General features: G+C 55.2%; 1 protein-coding gene and 1 pseudogene across 1 annotated transcript; one reads left to right on the top strand and one right to left on the bottom strand.

The window, feature by feature from the left end:
• Positions 1-546: 546 nt before the first annotated feature.
• LOC119101785 (splicing factor 3B subunit 2-like) lies at positions 547-7,662 on the bottom strand (annotated as a pseudogene).
• A 487-nt stretch (positions 7,663-8,149) lies between these two features.
• Positions 8,150-18,836, top strand: LOC119111955 (splicing factor 3B subunit 2). Its single transcript, XM_037235854.1, has 11 exons — positions 8,150-8,254; positions 10,928-11,040; positions 11,335-11,473; positions 12,188-12,401; positions 13,152-13,578; positions 13,967-14,169; positions 14,497-14,679; positions 16,088-16,259; positions 16,706-16,947; positions 17,413-17,689; positions 18,617-18,836. Exons 2-11 carry the CDS (start codon positions 10,930-10,932, stop codon positions 18,686-18,688), a joined length of 2,040 nt encoding a protein of 679 aa, XP_037091749.1. The 5' UTR covers positions 8,150-8,254; positions 10,928-10,929; the 3' UTR covers positions 18,689-18,836.
• Positions 18,837-18,926: the final 90 nt, after the last annotated feature.

The raw sequence follows: 18,926 nt of genomic DNA, 5'->3' as shown, positions 1-18,926 counted from the left end.
GCGGGACGAGACAGAGGCGCAGCGGACGGAGGGGAGGGAGAGACAGAGGCGCAGCGGACGGAAGGGAGGGAGAGACAGAGGCGCAGCGGACGGAGGGAGGCAGAGACGGGGGCGCAGCGGACGGAGGGGAGGCAGAGACAGAGGAGCAGCGGACGGAGGGGGGAACAGACAGAGACGCAGCGGACGGAGGGGAGGCAGAGACAGAGGCGCAGCCGACGTAGGGAAGGCAGATATAAAGACGCAGCGGACGGCGGGCAGGCGGACACAGTGGCTCAGCGGACGGAGGGGAGGGAGAGACAGAGGCACGGCGGACGGGGGGGGGGGGGGGGGAGGCAGAGACCGAGGCGCAGCAACACGGGTAGCTGAGCAGCGGTAAAGAGCGTTCGGCGCCGCTTTGAGTCACTTAGCAGCGCAAGCAGCGGCCGCTCAGTTACGTGGGGCCGCCTCCACACCGTGAGATACTGACAGGATACGCCCACTGCGATATATATATATATATATATATATATATATATATATATATATATATATACATATACATTACTTCTAACAGTCCTGCTCGGGAAGGACATGCCTGCGGCCCGAGACAGGGGTCGCTGTGTCACTGCGAAAAAATGAGACTGGATGATACTCATCCGTTCACATTGGCGAGAATGGTTTTCAAAATGTAACTAGCCTGTCTCAGCTGCAAATGGCCCAGATGGACTGACCTCTGCATGGCGATCAGCCACGGCGGCGGGATCTTGTTGCAGTTGGCTCGCCGGCATACCCAAACTGACCTCTGCATGGCGATCAGCCACGGCCGGGCGGGATCTTGTTGCAGTTGGCTCCGACGCGCATGCCCAAACTGACCTCTGCATGGCGATCAGCCACGGCGGCGGGATCTTGTTGCAGATGGCTCCGACGGGCATGCCCAAACTGACCTCTGCATGGCGATCAGCCACGGCGGCGGGATCTTGTTGCAGTTGGCTCCGACGGGCATGCCCAGACTGACCTCTGCATGGCGATCAGCCACGGCGGCGGGATCTTGTTGCAGTTGGCTCCGACGGGCATGCCCAGACTGACCTCTGCATGGCGATCACCACGGCGGCGGGATCTTGTTGCAGTTGGCTCCGACGGGCATGCCAGCGCCGTGCGCAGGTCGTCGGAGAAGTCCCCGGCTTCTTCTCCTTCAGGCGAGTCTCAAACTCCTTGCCCTCGTAGTACAGATCGCCGTGAATGGTCATACGCGGCTTGGTCTGCCATCTGGCGACAGGACAACAATCAGCACGTTGTTGGCAGCACCAAAAGGGCACGGTAAGCGCACATCATCTGCGAAGGCTCACCACAATCCAACCTTGCATTTACTCTCAAGCGAGAGGTGAGCGGATCGATGCTACACCACACAGCGGATCGATGCTACACCACACAGCGGATCGATGCTACACCACACAGCGGATTCGTCGCTACACCACACAGCGGATCGACGCTACATCACACAGCAGATCAATGCTACACCACACACACAGGTTATCACATCAAACAAACTGTCCAAGTCAGCGAGCAGGAAACAAACACCCCGCACTTTTGTTTTCCGATGCACAATTCGACTCACTTGAAGAACGCGTCATGCAGCTTCTGGTAGTCGATGTCAATTTGCCCATCTTGGGCCTGACCTTCTCTCGCATCTTGGCCTTCATGTTCTTGGCTTCCTCCTTCTCGGCGAGCGCCTGCCGCATCTCCATGATGCCGGTCTTCTTGATAAACTCGGGCAGGTCGAACGGCGGCTTCTCAATACCCCGCTTGCCTTGCAGATACTGAGGGAAGCGGCACTCACGTTGCACAACTTACTGAGAAAACAGACTTGAACCACCTGCATTGCAAAGGCGACTTTCATGTTCACAGACTGGTTGCTGTACGATGTACCATTGCACAACAAATTGTTTCACACAAAATATTGTAAAGATGCTGCATACACCATCCTTGGAAGTTTCCTGAACACCTCAGCTATCGTTCTGATCACACCACGCCCCGATCCACAGGGTCAGTTGGCTTGGTAAGCCCGCAGCATTCATTTCTCAGCGGCCACCCCTCAAAACAGACGCACGTAAAACCACCATTAAACAGAGTCAAACGGCCAAGCAGACGAAAACGCTGAGGCACATGCCCACACAGCGATAAACACCCGGAGGTCGCGCCACGCACCTTCCTCTTGAAGCACCAGTGACGCGGCACAGGCACCGAGTTGCGTGTGCTCTTGAGCGCCACCAGCAGCAGCGGGTCCTTGGACGTGACATCATGCATCTCCACCACGTCCGGCCGCGCCACCTGCTGCTTCAACGCCGCAATCGACATGCGCGTCATCTTCTTCAGCTTGCGCTTCGACAGCTTGGGGTGGTCGGCATTTTCGCCCTCCTCATCGCTGTCGTCGTCGCCGTCCAGCAGCTTGGGCACCTTCTTGAGGTCCTGCGGCTGCTGCGGCTGCTGCTCGGCCTCGGCGGTCGGCGCCGAAGCGCCGCCCGCATCCGCTGCCGACGGCGTTGGCTCGCTGATGCGGAACGTCTCGAAGATGTGCGCGAACTGACGGTACAGCGGGTCGGCCACGTCCAGCTCGGGCGCGTCCGACACGTACCTGCCCGGCAGCCGTCCATCAGGACCGGGGTCAGGGCCAGGTAAGGGTCGGGGTCATAGGTCATGGTCGGCGTCATGATCAGGTCAGGGCCGGGGTCATGGTCCGGTATCAGGTCGGAGGTTAGGGTCAGGGGCAGGATCGGCAGTCAAGGTCGGGGTCAGGATCGGATGTCAGAGCCGCGGTAGGGGCGGGGACCGCGTCAGGGTCAGGGTCGATGCGGGGTCAGGGTCGTAGTGCATCGAGGGTGGGGGCCAAGATCGGAGTCCAGTCACGATCGGGTCGTGATGGGTCCAGTCAGGACCAAGGTCAATACCGGGTCGAGTGTGGCTCAGCTGTGGCGTAGCGGTCGTATCTCGGAAGAGCCAAAGGATCACGAATGGTAAATACTTTCTTTACACCACGCACTCCGTAAGTTCGGCTTATTTCACCAAAATCGGCGCTACAGCCTTTCAGGGACTTGGAGTACGGACGCGAAGTAGGTTGATCTCGTGGCCAAACATGAAATCGCTTGCCTCCGATAATCCGAGTCGCATTATAAACAGCCGAGATTAAACACCACCTGTGCAAAGCAATACACGCATTACAAAACACAATAATGCATAACAGCGTCCTCTGCTTTCTCAGCCATTTACTAACTGTAAGCCGACATTGGCAAAATAGCACAATGCTACAGGAAAGCAAACGGCGCGTGTCACCACATGCACACGGTATGCCTGCTGACGCACATGGAGAGCGTCGACGGCGCCTTACTCGATCTCCACATCCGGCTCGTCGTTGGCCGGCTTCTGGGCGCCGTTCTGCAGCGGCTGCGACGCGCGCGGCCGTTTCTTCTTCTTTTTCTTCTTCTTGCGCAGCTCCTTGCGCTTCTTCTGCTTCTCCTCGCGCTGCTCGCGCGTGACGGCCGCCGGCTCGTCGCGGATCATGGGTGGCGGCGGCGCCTGCGGCAGCGCCAGGCCCTCCGCCTCTGCCGGCGGCGGCGCCAGGTCAGCACGGGAACCGCGTGGACGGCACCACTGAAGCGGCCGCATGAAGGAGCTACACGTCGCAGTCTTCCAATCACGTTGTGAAATCACGTGTGACGAAAACAGCTAATGGTTTCGCCAATTCGTCCATACATCTTCGACCAAAAGATAAAATTATGCGTAAAACCCGACCGTTCCCGGCCCCGGTCCTAGCCTGTTCAGCTGCAACACCGGGAAGTTGTCATTTCGCTCGGGGAGGCTCTTTTCCCGTCCGACGACGAGAGCCATCGCTCGTTGCTGCACTGGCAGGCGGCAGGCCGGCGTCAGGACGCGACGCTACGCGGCGACGTGCGCGCAGTCGGCGCCTGGTGGGCACACCAGGGCGGCGACCACAGACTGCCCATTGGGCTGAAAGGCGCACACGCCCTCATACGTGACATCCCCACAGCACCGGTCTGCACAGTTGCAACCTGCACTTCCGCGCGCCGCAGTGAAACACCAGGTGCGCGGTGCTGGTGATGGAGGACGCGGACAGCGAAAGCTCGCCCCCATCACCCGACACTGACCAGCCGCCTGTCCCGGCACCCGATCCCGCGCCGCAGACAGGTCCCGCGCCGCAGACGGGCCTCCCGCCGCGGGCGGACCCCCGACGCGGGCAGACCCCGCGCCGCAGACAGGCCTCCCGCCGCAGACAGGCCCCGCGCCGCCAATACTCACCGACGCGGTCAATCTCGCTCGGGTCGACGCCCACCTCCTTGGCGCGCTCGATCTTGTAGTTGAGTGCTCGCTCGAGCACGCCGGGCAGTTGCACGGACGCCGGCTCCTTCTCCGACTCCCCCGGCACGCCGACCGACAGCTGGCGACACGGGCGCGTGGTCACAGCGCATCCAGCGATGGTGCGCGGCTCACGTTGTCCATAACAGGGATAATAGATTACTGAGAGTCACAGTCACTGCTTCTTTGGGTTCCAAGCACATCGCTGAGTGACAGAACCGCACATCTTGAAAATATATTGAGTGGATTTCTTGGAAGAATTCAACAACATTGGTGGCCCAGTGGTGAGCAAAAGAAGAAAAAACCACAGACCATGGAGCATATTGGCGACCTGGTAGACTGGAGCAGAGTCAGATGTCTGGGTCAGATCACTCACCATGCCCAGGCTGGGTGGAGGTGGCACAGTGGGCAGACCGGCCGACTGTGCTGGTGGCGGCGGCTCCTGGGTCCTCAGCAGAGGCGGCGGCACCAGCGGCGGGTCAGACATGACTGAGAGAAATGCAGGTCATGCAAGAGCCAAAAGCCGCACATAACACTGGGACCTGAGCAAGCAGCACAGATCTGATAATCGCTGCATGTGGGGCACACACCCCAGGTTTTGTTAAAGGCCGGATCTCAGCTCGTCAAGAGCCACTGTGGGTTTCTGAGGGTGTCATTCAAAGTCCCTCCATCTAAAACTTAGATGAAACTTCAGCAGGGAGTTCACAAGTACAGCCTGTGCAGTGTAGCCATCTACCCTGTGGCTGATGTAGTGGTGTTCTCAGGCCATTTTAGGGCAGACTGCTTCCTGAACCTCCATACCAAAAGACTGCACCACAACATTATGACACCATTTTCCCACCTGTTAATCCCAGGTTTCCCATACTAGCACTCTCTACCTAGGATCTGGGTATTCACCCTGGGTTTGGGAGACCATCCACGCACACAATCAATGGCACCCCTTTACCTGGCTTTGGGGGTGCCCCTCACGTGTTCTGAGGTCCCCCACACAGGTTGAAGCTAACCATTTCACCCAGGAGCGTCTATGACCCCATGAACACAACTTTCTGAACTTCTGCAAGAGCCAATTTACAAATCATACCAGATCCCCTCCAGACCTCATTGAGGCAATGATGCTTGCCTTGCACCCTGCACTGTAGCAGCACTTCACTGATGTGCCTGCCACAGTTGACAGGCTGGCACAATACATAATTGTCTGTCACAATAATGGCATAATACTAAACCCTGCCTTGTAGCAGCGCCTCACTGACATGCCTGCCACAGTTGACAGGATGGCACAATACATAATTGTCTGTCACACTGATGGCATAATACTGAACCTTGCCTTGTAACAGCACTTCACTGACAAGCCTGCCAAAGTTGACAGGATTGCACAATACATAATTGTCTGTCACACTGATGGCATAATACTGAACCTTGCCTTGTAGCAGCACTTCACTGATGTGCCTGCCACAGTTGACAGGATGGCACAATACATAATTGTCTGTCACACTGATGGCATAATACTGAACCTTGCCTTGTAGCAGCACTTCACTGATGTGCCTGCCACAGTTGACAGGATGGCACAATACATAATTGTCTGTCACACTGATGGCATAATACTGAACCTTGCCTTGTAGCAGCACTTCACTGATGTGCCTGCCACAGTTGACAGGATGGCACAATACATAATTGTCTGTCACACTGATGGCATAATACTGAACCTTGCCTTGTAGCAGCACTTCACTGATGTGCCTGCCACAGTTGACAGGCTGGCACAATACAAAATGGTCTGTCACACTGATGGCATAATCCTGATGCATCAAGGCCACCCTGACAGATCAACTAGTGAGCGACTTTTTGAGGTGGAGTTTTGCTTGTTGATTAGCTAACAAAGTGGCTCAATGTGATCTCTTGATATATTAGTGAGTGCCTTTTCAAGGTGGAGTCTTGTTTGTTGATTAGTCAACAACCTGACTCAATGTGATGTCCTGATGCATAACAAAGATGACATGCAATATGATATTGGATGTTGACTGTGGGATGCTGAGGGAGTGGGCAGGAAAGGGGAAGTAAGATGACAACATGACCACTAAATATAACAAGTTAATAAGGTGGAAAAAGGTGGAAATATGACATGGAATATGATATTGGATGCCACCAATTGGGCTAGGGTTGGTTAGGTTAGGTTAGTCTAGATTACATTCTGGTCCTTCTTCCTACCTTTACGTGGCCATGTTCAGGGAGGCATTGTGGATCATTTGGGCATTCTGTCTAAAATTCCAGTTTTAACATGCCGTTTAACTACCCCACTTTGTGCAGCTACATCTTAGCTTATGGTGTGCTATCACCTGTCAATGCTGGTTGAATAATATCTTATCAAATTATTGCCATGTTGGGCCAGTACATCTCTTATGGTTTGTGATACATACCTTCCTTCAAGCTCTTACTGCTCAGTAATTTGACCATATCATAGCAATGATGCAGGTGGGTCAGGACTGGCACCTCTCTGGAACATTCGGTTTTCACTACTGCAATTATTGAAGTTTAAAGATAAGAGAGTAAATGTACCTGTTTTTTGATTACTTACAACATTTGATGCCTTAATGAAGGCAATTCATGTGTAATGCTCTTTTGTATTGTAAGGTATCTAGATTAACCTATCATGGCAGACTTATGGCCAGACAAACATTTCATCATCTTGTTCCTCTCACACCACTACTAAAAACAAACATCATAACTCATGGCAATCCACAAAAGGAGATAAATAATACTAGACTGCACATCCTCTACATAAACATCACACACTTCCTTCCCAAAATCATGTGATCTAATGCATTTGCATTGGCTGCAGATGAGCCAGAGCATTGTTACAGCTAAGCAAATGACTACAAAATCTGCTACCTTGATACTTACCAACACTGGAACACGTCTTGATGCTCAGTAATGAAGACAATTTCTTAATAAAGACTTATCTGCCATCCAAATATAAGAAGGCCCAAGTGCTATTCTACCTAAGAGCACTTGGGTCTTTCTAATCTACCTGTTTTGTGATTATTTACGATACGTCCTGCCTTAAGCACGACAAATGGTGTACAATGATTTTTTTCTAACGTTAGGTAGGAAAGAACACCCTGACCACGCAATGTAGTGGTTAGTATAACTTACTTATGATGTGCTTTCCTTCAATACAGGATAAACCTCCGTGCTCCTAATCTCCCTTTCACGAATCGACGCCCACCTCCTCACAAAATTGATCATCAAAAAGGCAACAATTCACTCGGCGACGCGACGAGCCGAGAAACGTTTCGGGACACCTACCAACTTGCATGAATAATATTGCCAGCTTGGCTGTTTTACTCGAGGTAAAAAGGCATGCTACCAAAACCAAACACTTACGGAATCGCGATGCCTTTTTGGCGCTTTGAAGCCGTATGCAAGGCCGTATGATAGCTCGCGCATGCTGCGATGGCAGCATGAAATGGTGATTGCAGATTGATGCAAAACAGGTGGAAACGATTGGGAATGTGTTCATGTGCATTATAAAAATATTAATGGCACATGAACACATTCCCAATCGTTTCCACCTGTTTTGCATCAATCTGTAATCATCATTTCATGCTGCCATCGCAGCACGCGCGAGCTATCATACGGCCTTGCATACGGCTTCAAAGCGCCAAAAAGGCATCGCGCTTCCGTAAGTGTTTGGTTTTGGTAGCATGAATTTTTACCTCGAGTAAAACAGCCAAGCTGGTAGTATTATTCATGCAAGTTGGTAGGTGTCCAGAAACGTTTCTCGGCTCGCCGCGTCGCCGAGTGAATTGTTGCCTTTTTGATGATCAATTTTGTGAGGAGGTGGGCGTCGATTCGTGAAAGGGGGATTAGGAGCACGGAGGTTTATCCTGTATTGAAGGAAAGCACATCATAAGTAAGTTATACTAACCACTACATTGCGTGGTCAGGGTGTTCTTTCCTACCTAACGTTAGAAAAAATCATTGTACACCATTTGTCGTGCTTAAGGCAGGACGTATCGTAAATAATCGCAAAACAGGTAGATTAGAAAGACCCAAGTGCTCTTAGGTAGAATAGCGCTTGGGCCTTCTTATATTTGGATGGCAGATAAGTCTTTATTAAGAAATTGTCTTCATTACTGAGCATCAAGAGTTACCTACGTTCCAGTGTTGGTAAGTATCAAGGTAGCAGATTTTGTAGTCATTTGCTTAGTTGTAACAATGCTCTGGCTCATCTGCAGCCAATATAAATGCATTAGATCACATGATTTTGGGAAGGAAGTGTGTGATGTTTATGTAGAGGATGTGCAGTCTAGTATTATTTATCTCCTTTTGTGGATTGCCATGAGTTATGATGTTTGTTTTTAGTAGTTGTGTGAGAGGAACAAGATGATGAAATGTTTGTCTGGCCATAAGTCTGCCGTGATAGGTTAATCTAGATATCTTGCAATACAAAAGAGCATTACACATGAATTGCCTTCATTAAGGCATCAAATGTTGTAAGTAATCAAAAAACAGGTACATTTACTCTCTTATCTTTAAACTTCAGTAATTGCAGTAGTGAAAACTGAATGTTCCAGAGAGGTGCCAGTCCTGACCCACCTGCATCATTGCTATGATATGGTCAAATTACTGAGCAGTAAGAGCTTGAAGGAAGGTATGTATCACAAACCATAAGAGATGTACTGGCCCAACATGGCAATAATTTGATGATTTGATTATTCAACCAGTATTGACAGGTGATAGCACACCATAAGCTAAGATGTAGCTGCACAAAGTGGGGTAGTTAAACGGCATGTTAAAACTGGAATTTTAGACAGAATGCCCAAATGATCCACAATTCCTCCCTGAACATGGCCACATAAAGGTAGGAAGAAGGACCAGAATGTAATCTAGACTAACCTAACCTAACCAACCCTAGCCCAATTGGTGGCATCCAATATCATATTCCATGTCATATTTCCACCTTTTTCCACCTTATTAAGTTGTTATATTTAGTGGTCATGTTGTCATCTTACTTCCCCTTTCCTGCCCACTCCCTCAGCATCCCACAGTCAACATCCAATATCATATTGCATGTCATCTTTGTTATGCATCAGGACATCACATTGAGTCAGGTTGTTGACTAATCAACAAACAAGACTCCACCTTGAAAAGGCACTCACTAATATATCAAGAGATCACATTGAGCCACTTTGTTAGCTAATCAACAAGCAAAACTCCACCTCAAAAAGTCGCTCACTAGTTGATCTGTCAGGGTGGCCTTGATGCATCAGGATTATGCCATCAGTGTGACAAACCACTTTGTATTGTGCCAGCCTGTCAACTGTGGCAGGCACATCAGTGAAGTGCTGCTACAAGGCAAGGTTCAGTATTATGCCATCAGTGTGACAGACAATTATGTATTGTGCCATCCTGTCAACTGTGGCAGGCACATCAGTGAAGTGCTGCTACAAGGCAAGGTTCAGTATTATGCCATCAGTGTGACAGACAATTATGTATTGTGCCATCCTGTCAACTGTGGCAGGCACATCAGTGAAGTGCTGCTACAAGGCAAGGTTCAGTATTATGCCATCAGTGTGACAGACAATTATGTATTGTGCCATCCTGTCAACTGTGGCAGGCACATCAGTGAAGTGCTGCTACAAGGCAAGGTTCAGTATTATGCCATCAGTGTGACAGACAATTATGTATTGTGCCATCCTGTCAACTGTGGCAGGCTTGTCAGTGAAGTGCTGTTACAAGGCAAGGTTCAGTATTATGCCATCAGTGTGACAGACAATTATGTATTGTGCCATCCTGTCAACTGTGGCAGGCATGTCAGTGAGGCGCTGCTACAAGGCAGGGTTTAGTATTATGCCATTATTGTGACAGACAATTATGTATTGTGCCAGCCTGTCAACTGTGGCAGGCACATCAGTGAAGTGCTGCTACAGTGCAGGGTGCAAGGCAAGCATCATTGCCTCAGTGAGGTCTGGAGGGGATCTGGTATGATTTGTAATTGGCTCTTGCAGAGGTTCAGAAAGTTGTGTTCATGGGGTCATAGACGCTCCTGGCTGAAATGGTTAGCTTCAACCTGTGTGGGGGACCTCAGAACATGTGAGGGGCACCCCCAAAGCCAGGTAAAGGGGGTGCCATTGATTGTGTGCGTGGATGGTCTCCCAAACCCAGGGTGAATACCCAGATCCTAGGTAGAGAGTGCTAGTATGGGAAACGTGGGATTAACAGGTGGGAAAATGGTGTCATAATGTTGTGGTGCAGTCTTTTGGTATGGAGGTTCAGGAAGCAGTCTGCCCTAAAATGGCCTGAGAACACCACTACATCAGCCACAGGGTAGATGGCTACACTGCACAGGCCGTACTTGTGAACTCCCTGCTGAAGTTTCATCTGAGTTTTAGATGGAGGGACTTTGAATGACACTCTCAGAAACCCACAGCGGCTCTTGACGAGTTGATATCCTGCCTTTAACAAAACCTGGGGTGTGTGCCCCACATGCAGTGATTATCAGATCTGTGCTGCTTGCTCAGGTCCCAGTGTTATGTGCGGCCTTTGGCTCTTACATGGCTGACGTGACCTGCATTTCTCTCAGTCATGTCTGACCCGCCGCTGGTGCCGCCGCCTCTGCTGAGGACCCAGGAGCCGCCGCCACCAGCACAGTCGGCCGGTCTGCCCACTGTGCCACCTCCACCCAGCCTGGGCATGGTGAGTGATCTGACCCAGACATCTGACTCTGCTCCAGTCTATCAGGTCGCCAATGTGCTCCATGGTCTGTGTTTTTTTCTTCTTTTGCTCACCACTGGGCCACCAATGTTGTTGAATTCTTCCAAGAAATCCACTCGATATATTTTTAAGATGTGCGGTTCTGTCACTCAGCGATGTGCTTGGAACCCAAAGAAGCAGTGACTGTGGCTCTCAGTAATCTATTATCCCTGTTATGAACAATGTAAGCCGCGCACCATCGCTGGATGCGCCGTGACCACGCGCCCGTGTCGCCAGCTGTCGGTCGGCGTGCCGGGGGAGTCGGAGAAGGAGCCGGCGTCCGTGCAACTGCCCGGCGTGCTCGAGCGAGCACTCAACTACAAGATCGAGCGCGCCAAGGAGGTGGGCGTCGACCCGAGCGAGATTGACCGCGTCGGTGAGTATTGGCGGCGCGGGGCCTGTCTGCGGCGGGAGGCCTGTCTGCGGCGCGGGGTCTGCCCTCGTCGGGGGTCTGCCCGCGGCGGGAGGCCCGTCTGCGGCGCGGGACCTGTCTGCGGCGCGGGATCGGGTGCCGGGACAGGCGGCTGGTCAGTGTCGGGTGATGGGGCGAGCTTTCGCTGTCCGCGTCCACCATCACCAGCACCGCGCACCTGGTGTTTCACTGCGGCGCGCGGAAGTGCAGGTTGCAACTGTGCAGACCGGTGCTGTGGGGATGTCACGTATGAGGGCGTGTGCGCTCTTCAGCCCGATGGGCAGTCTGTGGTCGCCGCCCTCGTGTGCCCACCAGGCGCCGACTGCGCGCACGTCGCCGCGTAGCGTCGCGTCCTGACGCCGGCCTGCCGCCTGCCAGTGCAGCAACGAGCGATGGCTCTCGTCGTCGGACGGGAAAAGACCCTCCTCGAGCGAAATGACAACTTCCCGGTGTTGCAGCTGAACAGGCTAGGACCGGGGCCGGGAGCGGTCGGGTTTTACGCATAATTTTATCTTTAGGTCGTAGATGTATGGACGAATTGGCGAAACCATTAGCTGTTTTCGTCACACGTGATTTCACAACGTGATTGGAAGACTGCGACGTGTAGCTCCTTCATGCGGCCGCTTCAGTGGTGCCGTCCACGCGGTTCCCGTGCTGACCTGGCGCCGCCGCCGGCAGAGGCGGAGGGCCTGGCGCTGCCGCAGGCGCCGCCGCCACCCATGATCCGCGACGAGCCGGCGGCCGTCACGCGCGAGCAGCGCGAGGAGAAGCAGAAGAAGCGCAAGGAGCTGCGCAAGAAGAAGAAAAAGAAGAAGAAACGGCCGCGCGCGTCGCAGCCGCTGCAGAACGGCGCCCAGAAGCCGGCCAACGACGAGCCGGATGTGGAGATCGAGTAAGGCGCCGTCGACGCTCTCCATGTGCGTCAGCAGGCATACCGTGTGCATGTGGTGACACGCGCCGTTTGCTTTCCTGTAGCATTGTGCTATTTTGCCAATATCGGCTTACAGTTAGTAAATGGCTGAGAAAGCAGAGGATGCTGTTATGCATTATTGTGTTTTGTAATGCGTGTATTGCTTTGCACAGGTGGTGTTTAATCTCGGCTGTTTATAATGCGACTCGGATTATCGGAGGCAAGCGATTTCATGTTTGGCCACGAGATCAACCTACTTCGCGTCCGTACTCCAAGTCCCTGAAAGGCTGTAGCGCCGGTTTTGGTGAAATAAGCCGAAATTACGGAGTGCGTGGCGTAAAGAAGGTATTTACCATTCGTGATCCTTTGGCTCTTCCGAGATACGACCGCTACGCCACAGCTGAGCCACACTCGACCCGGTATTGACCTTGGTCCTGACTGGACCCATCACGACCCGATCGTGACTGGACTCCGATCTTGGCCCCCACCCTCGATGCACTACGACCCTGACCCCGCATCGACCCTGACCCTGACGCGGTCCCCGCCCCTACCGCGGCTCTGACATCCGATCCTGACCCCGACCTTGACTGCCGATCCTGCCCCTGACCCTAACCTCCGACCTGATACCGGACCATGACCCCGGCCCTGACCTGATCATGACGCCGACCATGACCCATGACCCCGACCCTTACCTGGCCCTGACCCCGGTCCTGATGGACGGTTGCCCGGCAGGTACGTGTCGGACGCGCCCGAGCTGGACGTGGCCGACCCGCTGTACCGTCAGTTCGCGCACATCTTCGAGACGTTCCGCATCAGCGAGCCGACGCCGTCGGCAGCGGATGCGGGCGGCGCTTCGGCGCCGACCGCCGAGGCCGAGCAGCAGCCGCAGCAGCCGCAGGACCTCAAGAAGGTGCCCAAGCTGCTGGACGGCGACGACGACAGCGATGAGGAGGGCGAAAATGCCGACCACCCCAAGCTGTCGAAGCGCAAGCTGAAGAAGATGACGCGCATGTCGATTGCGGCGTTGAAGCAGCAGGTGGCGCGGCCGGACGTGGTGGAGATGCATGATGTCACGTCCAAGGACCCGCTGCTGCTGGTGGCGCTCAAGAGCACACGCAACTCGGTGCCTGTGCCGCGTCACTGGTGCTTCAAGAGGAAGGTGCGTGGCGCGACCTCCGGGTGTTTATCGCTGTGTGGGCATGTGCCTCAGCGTTTTCGTCTGCTGGGCCGTTTGACTCTGTTTAATGGTGGTTTTACGTGCGTCTGTTTTGAGGGGTGGCCGCTGAGAAATGAATGCTGCGGGCTTACCAAGCCAACTGACCCTGTGGATCGGGGCGTGGTGTGATCAGAACGATAGCTGAGGTGTTCAGGAAACTTCCAAGGATGGTGTATGCAGCATCTTTACAATATTTTGTGTGAAACAATTTGTTGTGCAATGGTACATCGTACAGCAACCAGTCTGTGAACATGAAAGTCGCCTTTGCAATGCAGGTGGTTCAAGTCTGTTTTCTCAGTAAGTTGTGCAACGTGAGTGCCGCTTCCCTCAGTATCTGCAAGGCAAGCGGGGTATTGAGAAGCCGCCGTTCGACCTGCCCGAGTTTATCAAGAAGACCGGCATCATGGAGATGCGGCAGGCGCTCGCCGAGAAGGAGGAAGCCAAGAACATGAAGGCCAAGATGCGAGAGAAGGTCAGGCCCAAGATGGGCAAAATTGACATCGACTACCAGAAGCTGCATGACGCGTTCTTCAAGTGAGTCGAATTGTGCACCGGAAAACAAAAGTGCGGGGTGTTTGTTTCCTGCTCGCTGACTTCGACAGTTTGTTTGATGTGATAATCTGTGTGTGTGGTGTAGCATTGATCCGCTGTGTGATGTAGCGTCGATCCGCTGTGTGGTGTAGCATCGATCCGCTGTGTGGTGTAGCATCGATCCGCTGTGTGGTGTAGCATCTATCCGCTCACCTCTCGCTTGAGAGTAAATGCAAGGTTAGGATTGTGCTGAGCCTTCGCAGATGATGTGCGCTTTACCGTGCCCTTTTGGTGCTGCCAACAACGTGCTGATTGTTGTCCTGTCGCCAGATGGCAGACCAAGCCGCGTATGACCATTCACGGCGATCTGTACTACGAGGGCAAGGAGTTTGAGACTCGCCTGAAGGAGAAGAAGCCGGGGGACTTCTCCGACGACCTGCGCACGGCGCTAGGCATGCCCGTCGGAGCCAACTGCAACAAGATCCCGCCGCCGTGGCTGATCGCCATGCAGAGGTCAGTTTGGGCATGCCCGTCGGAGCCAACTGCAACAAGATCCCGCCGCCGTGGCTGATCGCCATGCAGAGGTCAGTTTGGGCATGCCCGTCGGAGCCAACAGCAACAAGATCCCGCCGCCGTGGCTGATCACCATGCAGAGGTCAGTTTGGGTATGCCCGTCGGAGCCAACAGCAACAAGATCCCGCCACCGTGGCTGATCGCCATGCAGAGGTCAGTTTGGGCATGCCCGTCGGAGCCAACAGCAACAAGATCCCGCCGCCGTGGCTGATCACCATGCAGAGGTCAGTTTGGGTATGCCCGTCGGAGCCAACTGCAACAAGATCCCGTCGCCGTGGCTGATCGCCATGCAGAGGTCAGTTTGGGCATGTCCGTCGGAGCCAACTGCAACAAGATCCCGCCGCCGTGGCTGATCGCCATGCAGAGGTCAGTCTGGGCATGCCCGTCGGAGCCAACTGCAACAAGATCCCGCCGCCGTGGCTGATCGCCATGCAGAGGTCAGTCCGGGTATGCCCGTCGGAGCCAACTGCAACAAGATCCCGCCGCCGTGGCTGATCGCCATGCAGAGGTCAGTCCATCTGGACCATTCGCAGCTGAGACAGGCTAGTTACATTTTGAAAACCATTCTCGCCAATGTGAACGGATGAGTATCATCCAGCCTCATTTATTGCGCAGTGACTACAGCGACCCCCTGTCTCGGGCCGCAGGCATGTCCTTCCCGAGCAGGACTGTTAGAAGTAATGCATATATGTGTATATATATATATATATATATATATATATATATATATATATATATCGCAGTGTGGCGCATCCTGTCAGTATCTCACGGTGTGGAGGCGCCCCCACGTAACTGAGCGGCCGCTGCTTGCGCTGCTAAGTGACTCAAAGTGGCGCCGAACGCTCTTTACCGCTGCTCAGCTACCCGTGTTGCTGCGCCTCGGTCTCTGCCTCCCCCCCGTCCGCTGTGCCTCTGTCTCTCCCTCCCCTCCGTCCGCTGAGCCACTGTGTCCGCCTGCCCGCCGTCCGCTGCGTCTTTATATCTGCCTTCCCTACGTCGGCTGCGCCTCTGTCTCTGCCTCCCCTCCGTCCGCTGCGTCTCTGTCTGTTCCCCCCTCCGTCCGCTGCCCCTCTGTCTCTGCCTCCCCTCCGTCCGCTGCGCCCCCGTCTCTGCCTCCCCTCCGTCCGCTGCGCCTCTGTCTCTCCCTCCCTTCCGTCCGCTGCGCCTCTGTCTCTCCCTCCCCTCCGTCCGCTGCGCCTCTGTCTCGCCCTCCTCCCCGTCCGCTGCGCATCTGCCTCTGCCAGCTGTCATTCGCTGCGCCTCTGTTTTTGCCTCCCCTCCGTCCGCTGCACGCCCTGCCCCGGCGAGCGGAGCGGAGCCGGCGCTCACCGCCTCTGTCGCCGGCCAGGTACGGGCCGCCGCCCAGCTACCCGAATCTGAAGATCGCCGGTCTGAACGCGCCCATCCCTGACGGCTGCAGCTTCGGCTACCACGCCGGCGGCTGGGGCAAGCCGCCTGTCGACGAGCACGGCAAGCCGCTCTACGGCGACGTGTTCGGCGTCCAGGGCAAGGACTTCGACGTGAGTTGACGACGAGTCGCGCTGGATGGGAAGGGGAGGGTTGAAGGTGCCGGAGTTTGCTGAGCTGATGCCGCTTTCCAGTTGTTTGTGCGTTGCTGGTGCACTGCTGAGCTGGCTAAGTAGTCAACAGACTACAGGCTAGCAGTCTCGGCTAGGTCTTCGGTCGTCTGGTCGGGTCGTGCGAGCACTTTTGGTCGCGGAATAATAAGACCGGGCGGTGGGCATCAACAGCGGGATGATCGGCGGTTGTGGCGCCCGCCACCGCTAGTAACCCCCCATCCGCCGTGGCGTTAATTTTGTAGAGCGGACCGCCCTTTGATCCCGCAGTGTGTTGCCCGGTAAGTGCAGCCGTCAGTGTTGCCTAGGCGGTGCGTGGCTCGGGCCCCGCCCGCCAGGTGCCGTCCACGGCGGGGTCCTCTGACATCGACCCCGGCCCGTCCGCACAGGCGCCGTCCGCTGATGAGGAGGTGGAGCGCACGCTCTGGGGCGAGCTGGAGTCCGAGTCCGAGGAGTCCGAGTCCGAGGAGGAGTCGGAGGAGGAGGAGGCTGAGGGCGTGGAGGAGTCGGGCCTGGTGACACCGGCCGAAGGTCTCATCACACCCTCCGGCGTCACCAGCATCCCGGCCGGACTCGAGACGCCAGAGATGATCGAGCTGCGCAAGCGCAAGGTCGAGTCCGAGATGGAAGGGTGAGTTGGCCGCGCGCGAGCTGGGCGTTCCGTTGGCGCCGCGCCGGCGGTGGGGCGGACGTGTTGGAGTCTGCGTCCGGAACCTGAAACGAGCTGAGGGATGGTGCAGGAGCAGGTTGTTGTGCGAGATCAGGCTGCAGATAGGGGGTCGATCGCTCCGCAAAGTCTGCTGGGTTCAAGCTAAAAGATATCGGTGCAGCTGGCGTGGTGTTTTCGCCTGCCCGTTATTTGTTTCGCCGTCGGTAAACGCGGAGCTTAAGACCATTTGTGACCTCATGAATTCCACGTTCGCTTCCGCCCCATCGATCGCTTTGTTATGGTGTCTTGCTGCGGTCATCAGGTGATGGGCAGCCGTTCGCCGGCGCGAGGTCACTGTAACGAGTCCGTGCCCTCCGAAACCGCTAGTCGGCCGGCGCCCGCTGCCCTGCGGCGGTCCGATCTGACGCCTGCTCCGCGCCGTTGCAGCGGCGAGACGCCGGCGCTATACCAGGTGCTGCCCGAGCGGCGCAACGAGCGCGTCGGTGCCGCCATGATGGCGTCGACCCACACGTACGAGCTGCCGGGCCGGCGGCCGGCGGCCGGCGCCGGCGGCGAGGGCGTCGAGGTGGCGCTCGACCCCTCCGAACTCGACCTGGTCGACACGGACGCCATGGCGCAGCGTTACGAGGAGCGCATACGCGAGACCCAGCTGGAGAAGGAGGATCTCAGCGACATGGTGGCCGAACACGCCGCCAAACAGAAGGTGAGCGCCGGCGGCGGCGATGGAGGACAGGAGCTGGGGAGCGAGGCGGGCTCCCGGAGGGGGGGGGGGGGGGGGGGGGGGTGGATCGATTCGGCGCGTTTGTTAAGGGATCTGGGCCTCAACTACTCCATGATGTATGCTGGCGCCCAAGCTCTGTCCGATGTTACTGAAACGGACAGAGCGTGAAAGTGTACGAGACATAAGGCGATTCGAGGCTCCCGCACCCCGATTCCGCGCAAGGTCTGTTTGATATGGCGCCGCGAAAGGGACAAACTGGATCCGATCGAGGACGGCCGGAACAGACCCGCACCGGGCCCAGCCTTGAAGCCGATGGCTTGTTGTCAGGTCATGCCCATTCCCGTTGTTTACCGAATGAGTGCCGCTGACGTTTATCCCCGGTTATGATTATAGCTCGTCGAGTGAGTGGGCGCTGTTTGTTGGATAATGCATGCTTCGTTTACGTAATGGCTCTTTTGATCCTGCCGCTCCCCTGTGTGCTCTACGCGCACGATGAGTGGGAAGGCTGGAAACGCCCGGCCTCGGGGGTCGTTAAGATGTAAGCAGAAGGCGCGGCAGTGTGCGCGAAGAAGGGATGCTGTGTCGGTTGCCGTAGACGTGTGTCGGGGTCTGGATCAGACCGTCGGGGATTGGCGTCCGTTGTTGAACGGCTTCATTATGTTCCATATCCACTCCATGTGGATATGGAACAGATCCAGGTCCATGTCCGTGTGATAACCTGTCGGCGTTTGGCTAAATGCAGGGGGGGGGGGGTCTACATGTGTCCGGACGCACCATTTCCTGCGTGAAGATATTTTCATGTGTTGAGTGACTGGCCTTCTCCTGCATATGTTCACTGTTTCGATGTGTACTAGATAGAATTGGTATTCGTCCTTGCCTTTAACACATCGTCTCGTTTGTCGTGTGCAGAACAAGAGGAAGCGGCAACAGCAGCAGCAGGACGACAAGAAGTCCAAGAAATACAAGGAGTTCAAGTTTTGAAGCCCTGGCTGGATTCGCCTGTCTCTCCGTATCACCATCATCCCCGGCTCACGGGACACACTGGGCTGTCTCCCGGAGACGCGCTCCCTCCCCATTGCGGGCTGTGGGCTGAACTGCATATGTTGCCAATAAACCGCCTCCAAAAACGTTGGCTGGTGTGATGCGCTTGTGGTTATTGGCGCAAGGCAGTTGTCTAGGGCGTGGTGCGAGCGCAGCGCGCTGCGCCTGCGGTCAACGC

Source organism: Pollicipes pollicipes, unplaced genomic scaffold (assembly GCF_011947565.3).
Source record: "Pollicipes pollicipes isolate AB1234 unplaced genomic scaffold, Ppol_2.1 Scaffold_2555;HRSCAF=2994_pilon_pilon_pilon, whole genome shotgun sequence".
NCBI classification, from domain to species: Eukaryota; Metazoa; Arthropoda; class Thecostraca; order Pollicipedomorpha; family Pollicipedidae; genus Pollicipes; species Pollicipes pollicipes.
This window is presented reverse-complemented; position numbering and strand designations above follow the sequence as displayed.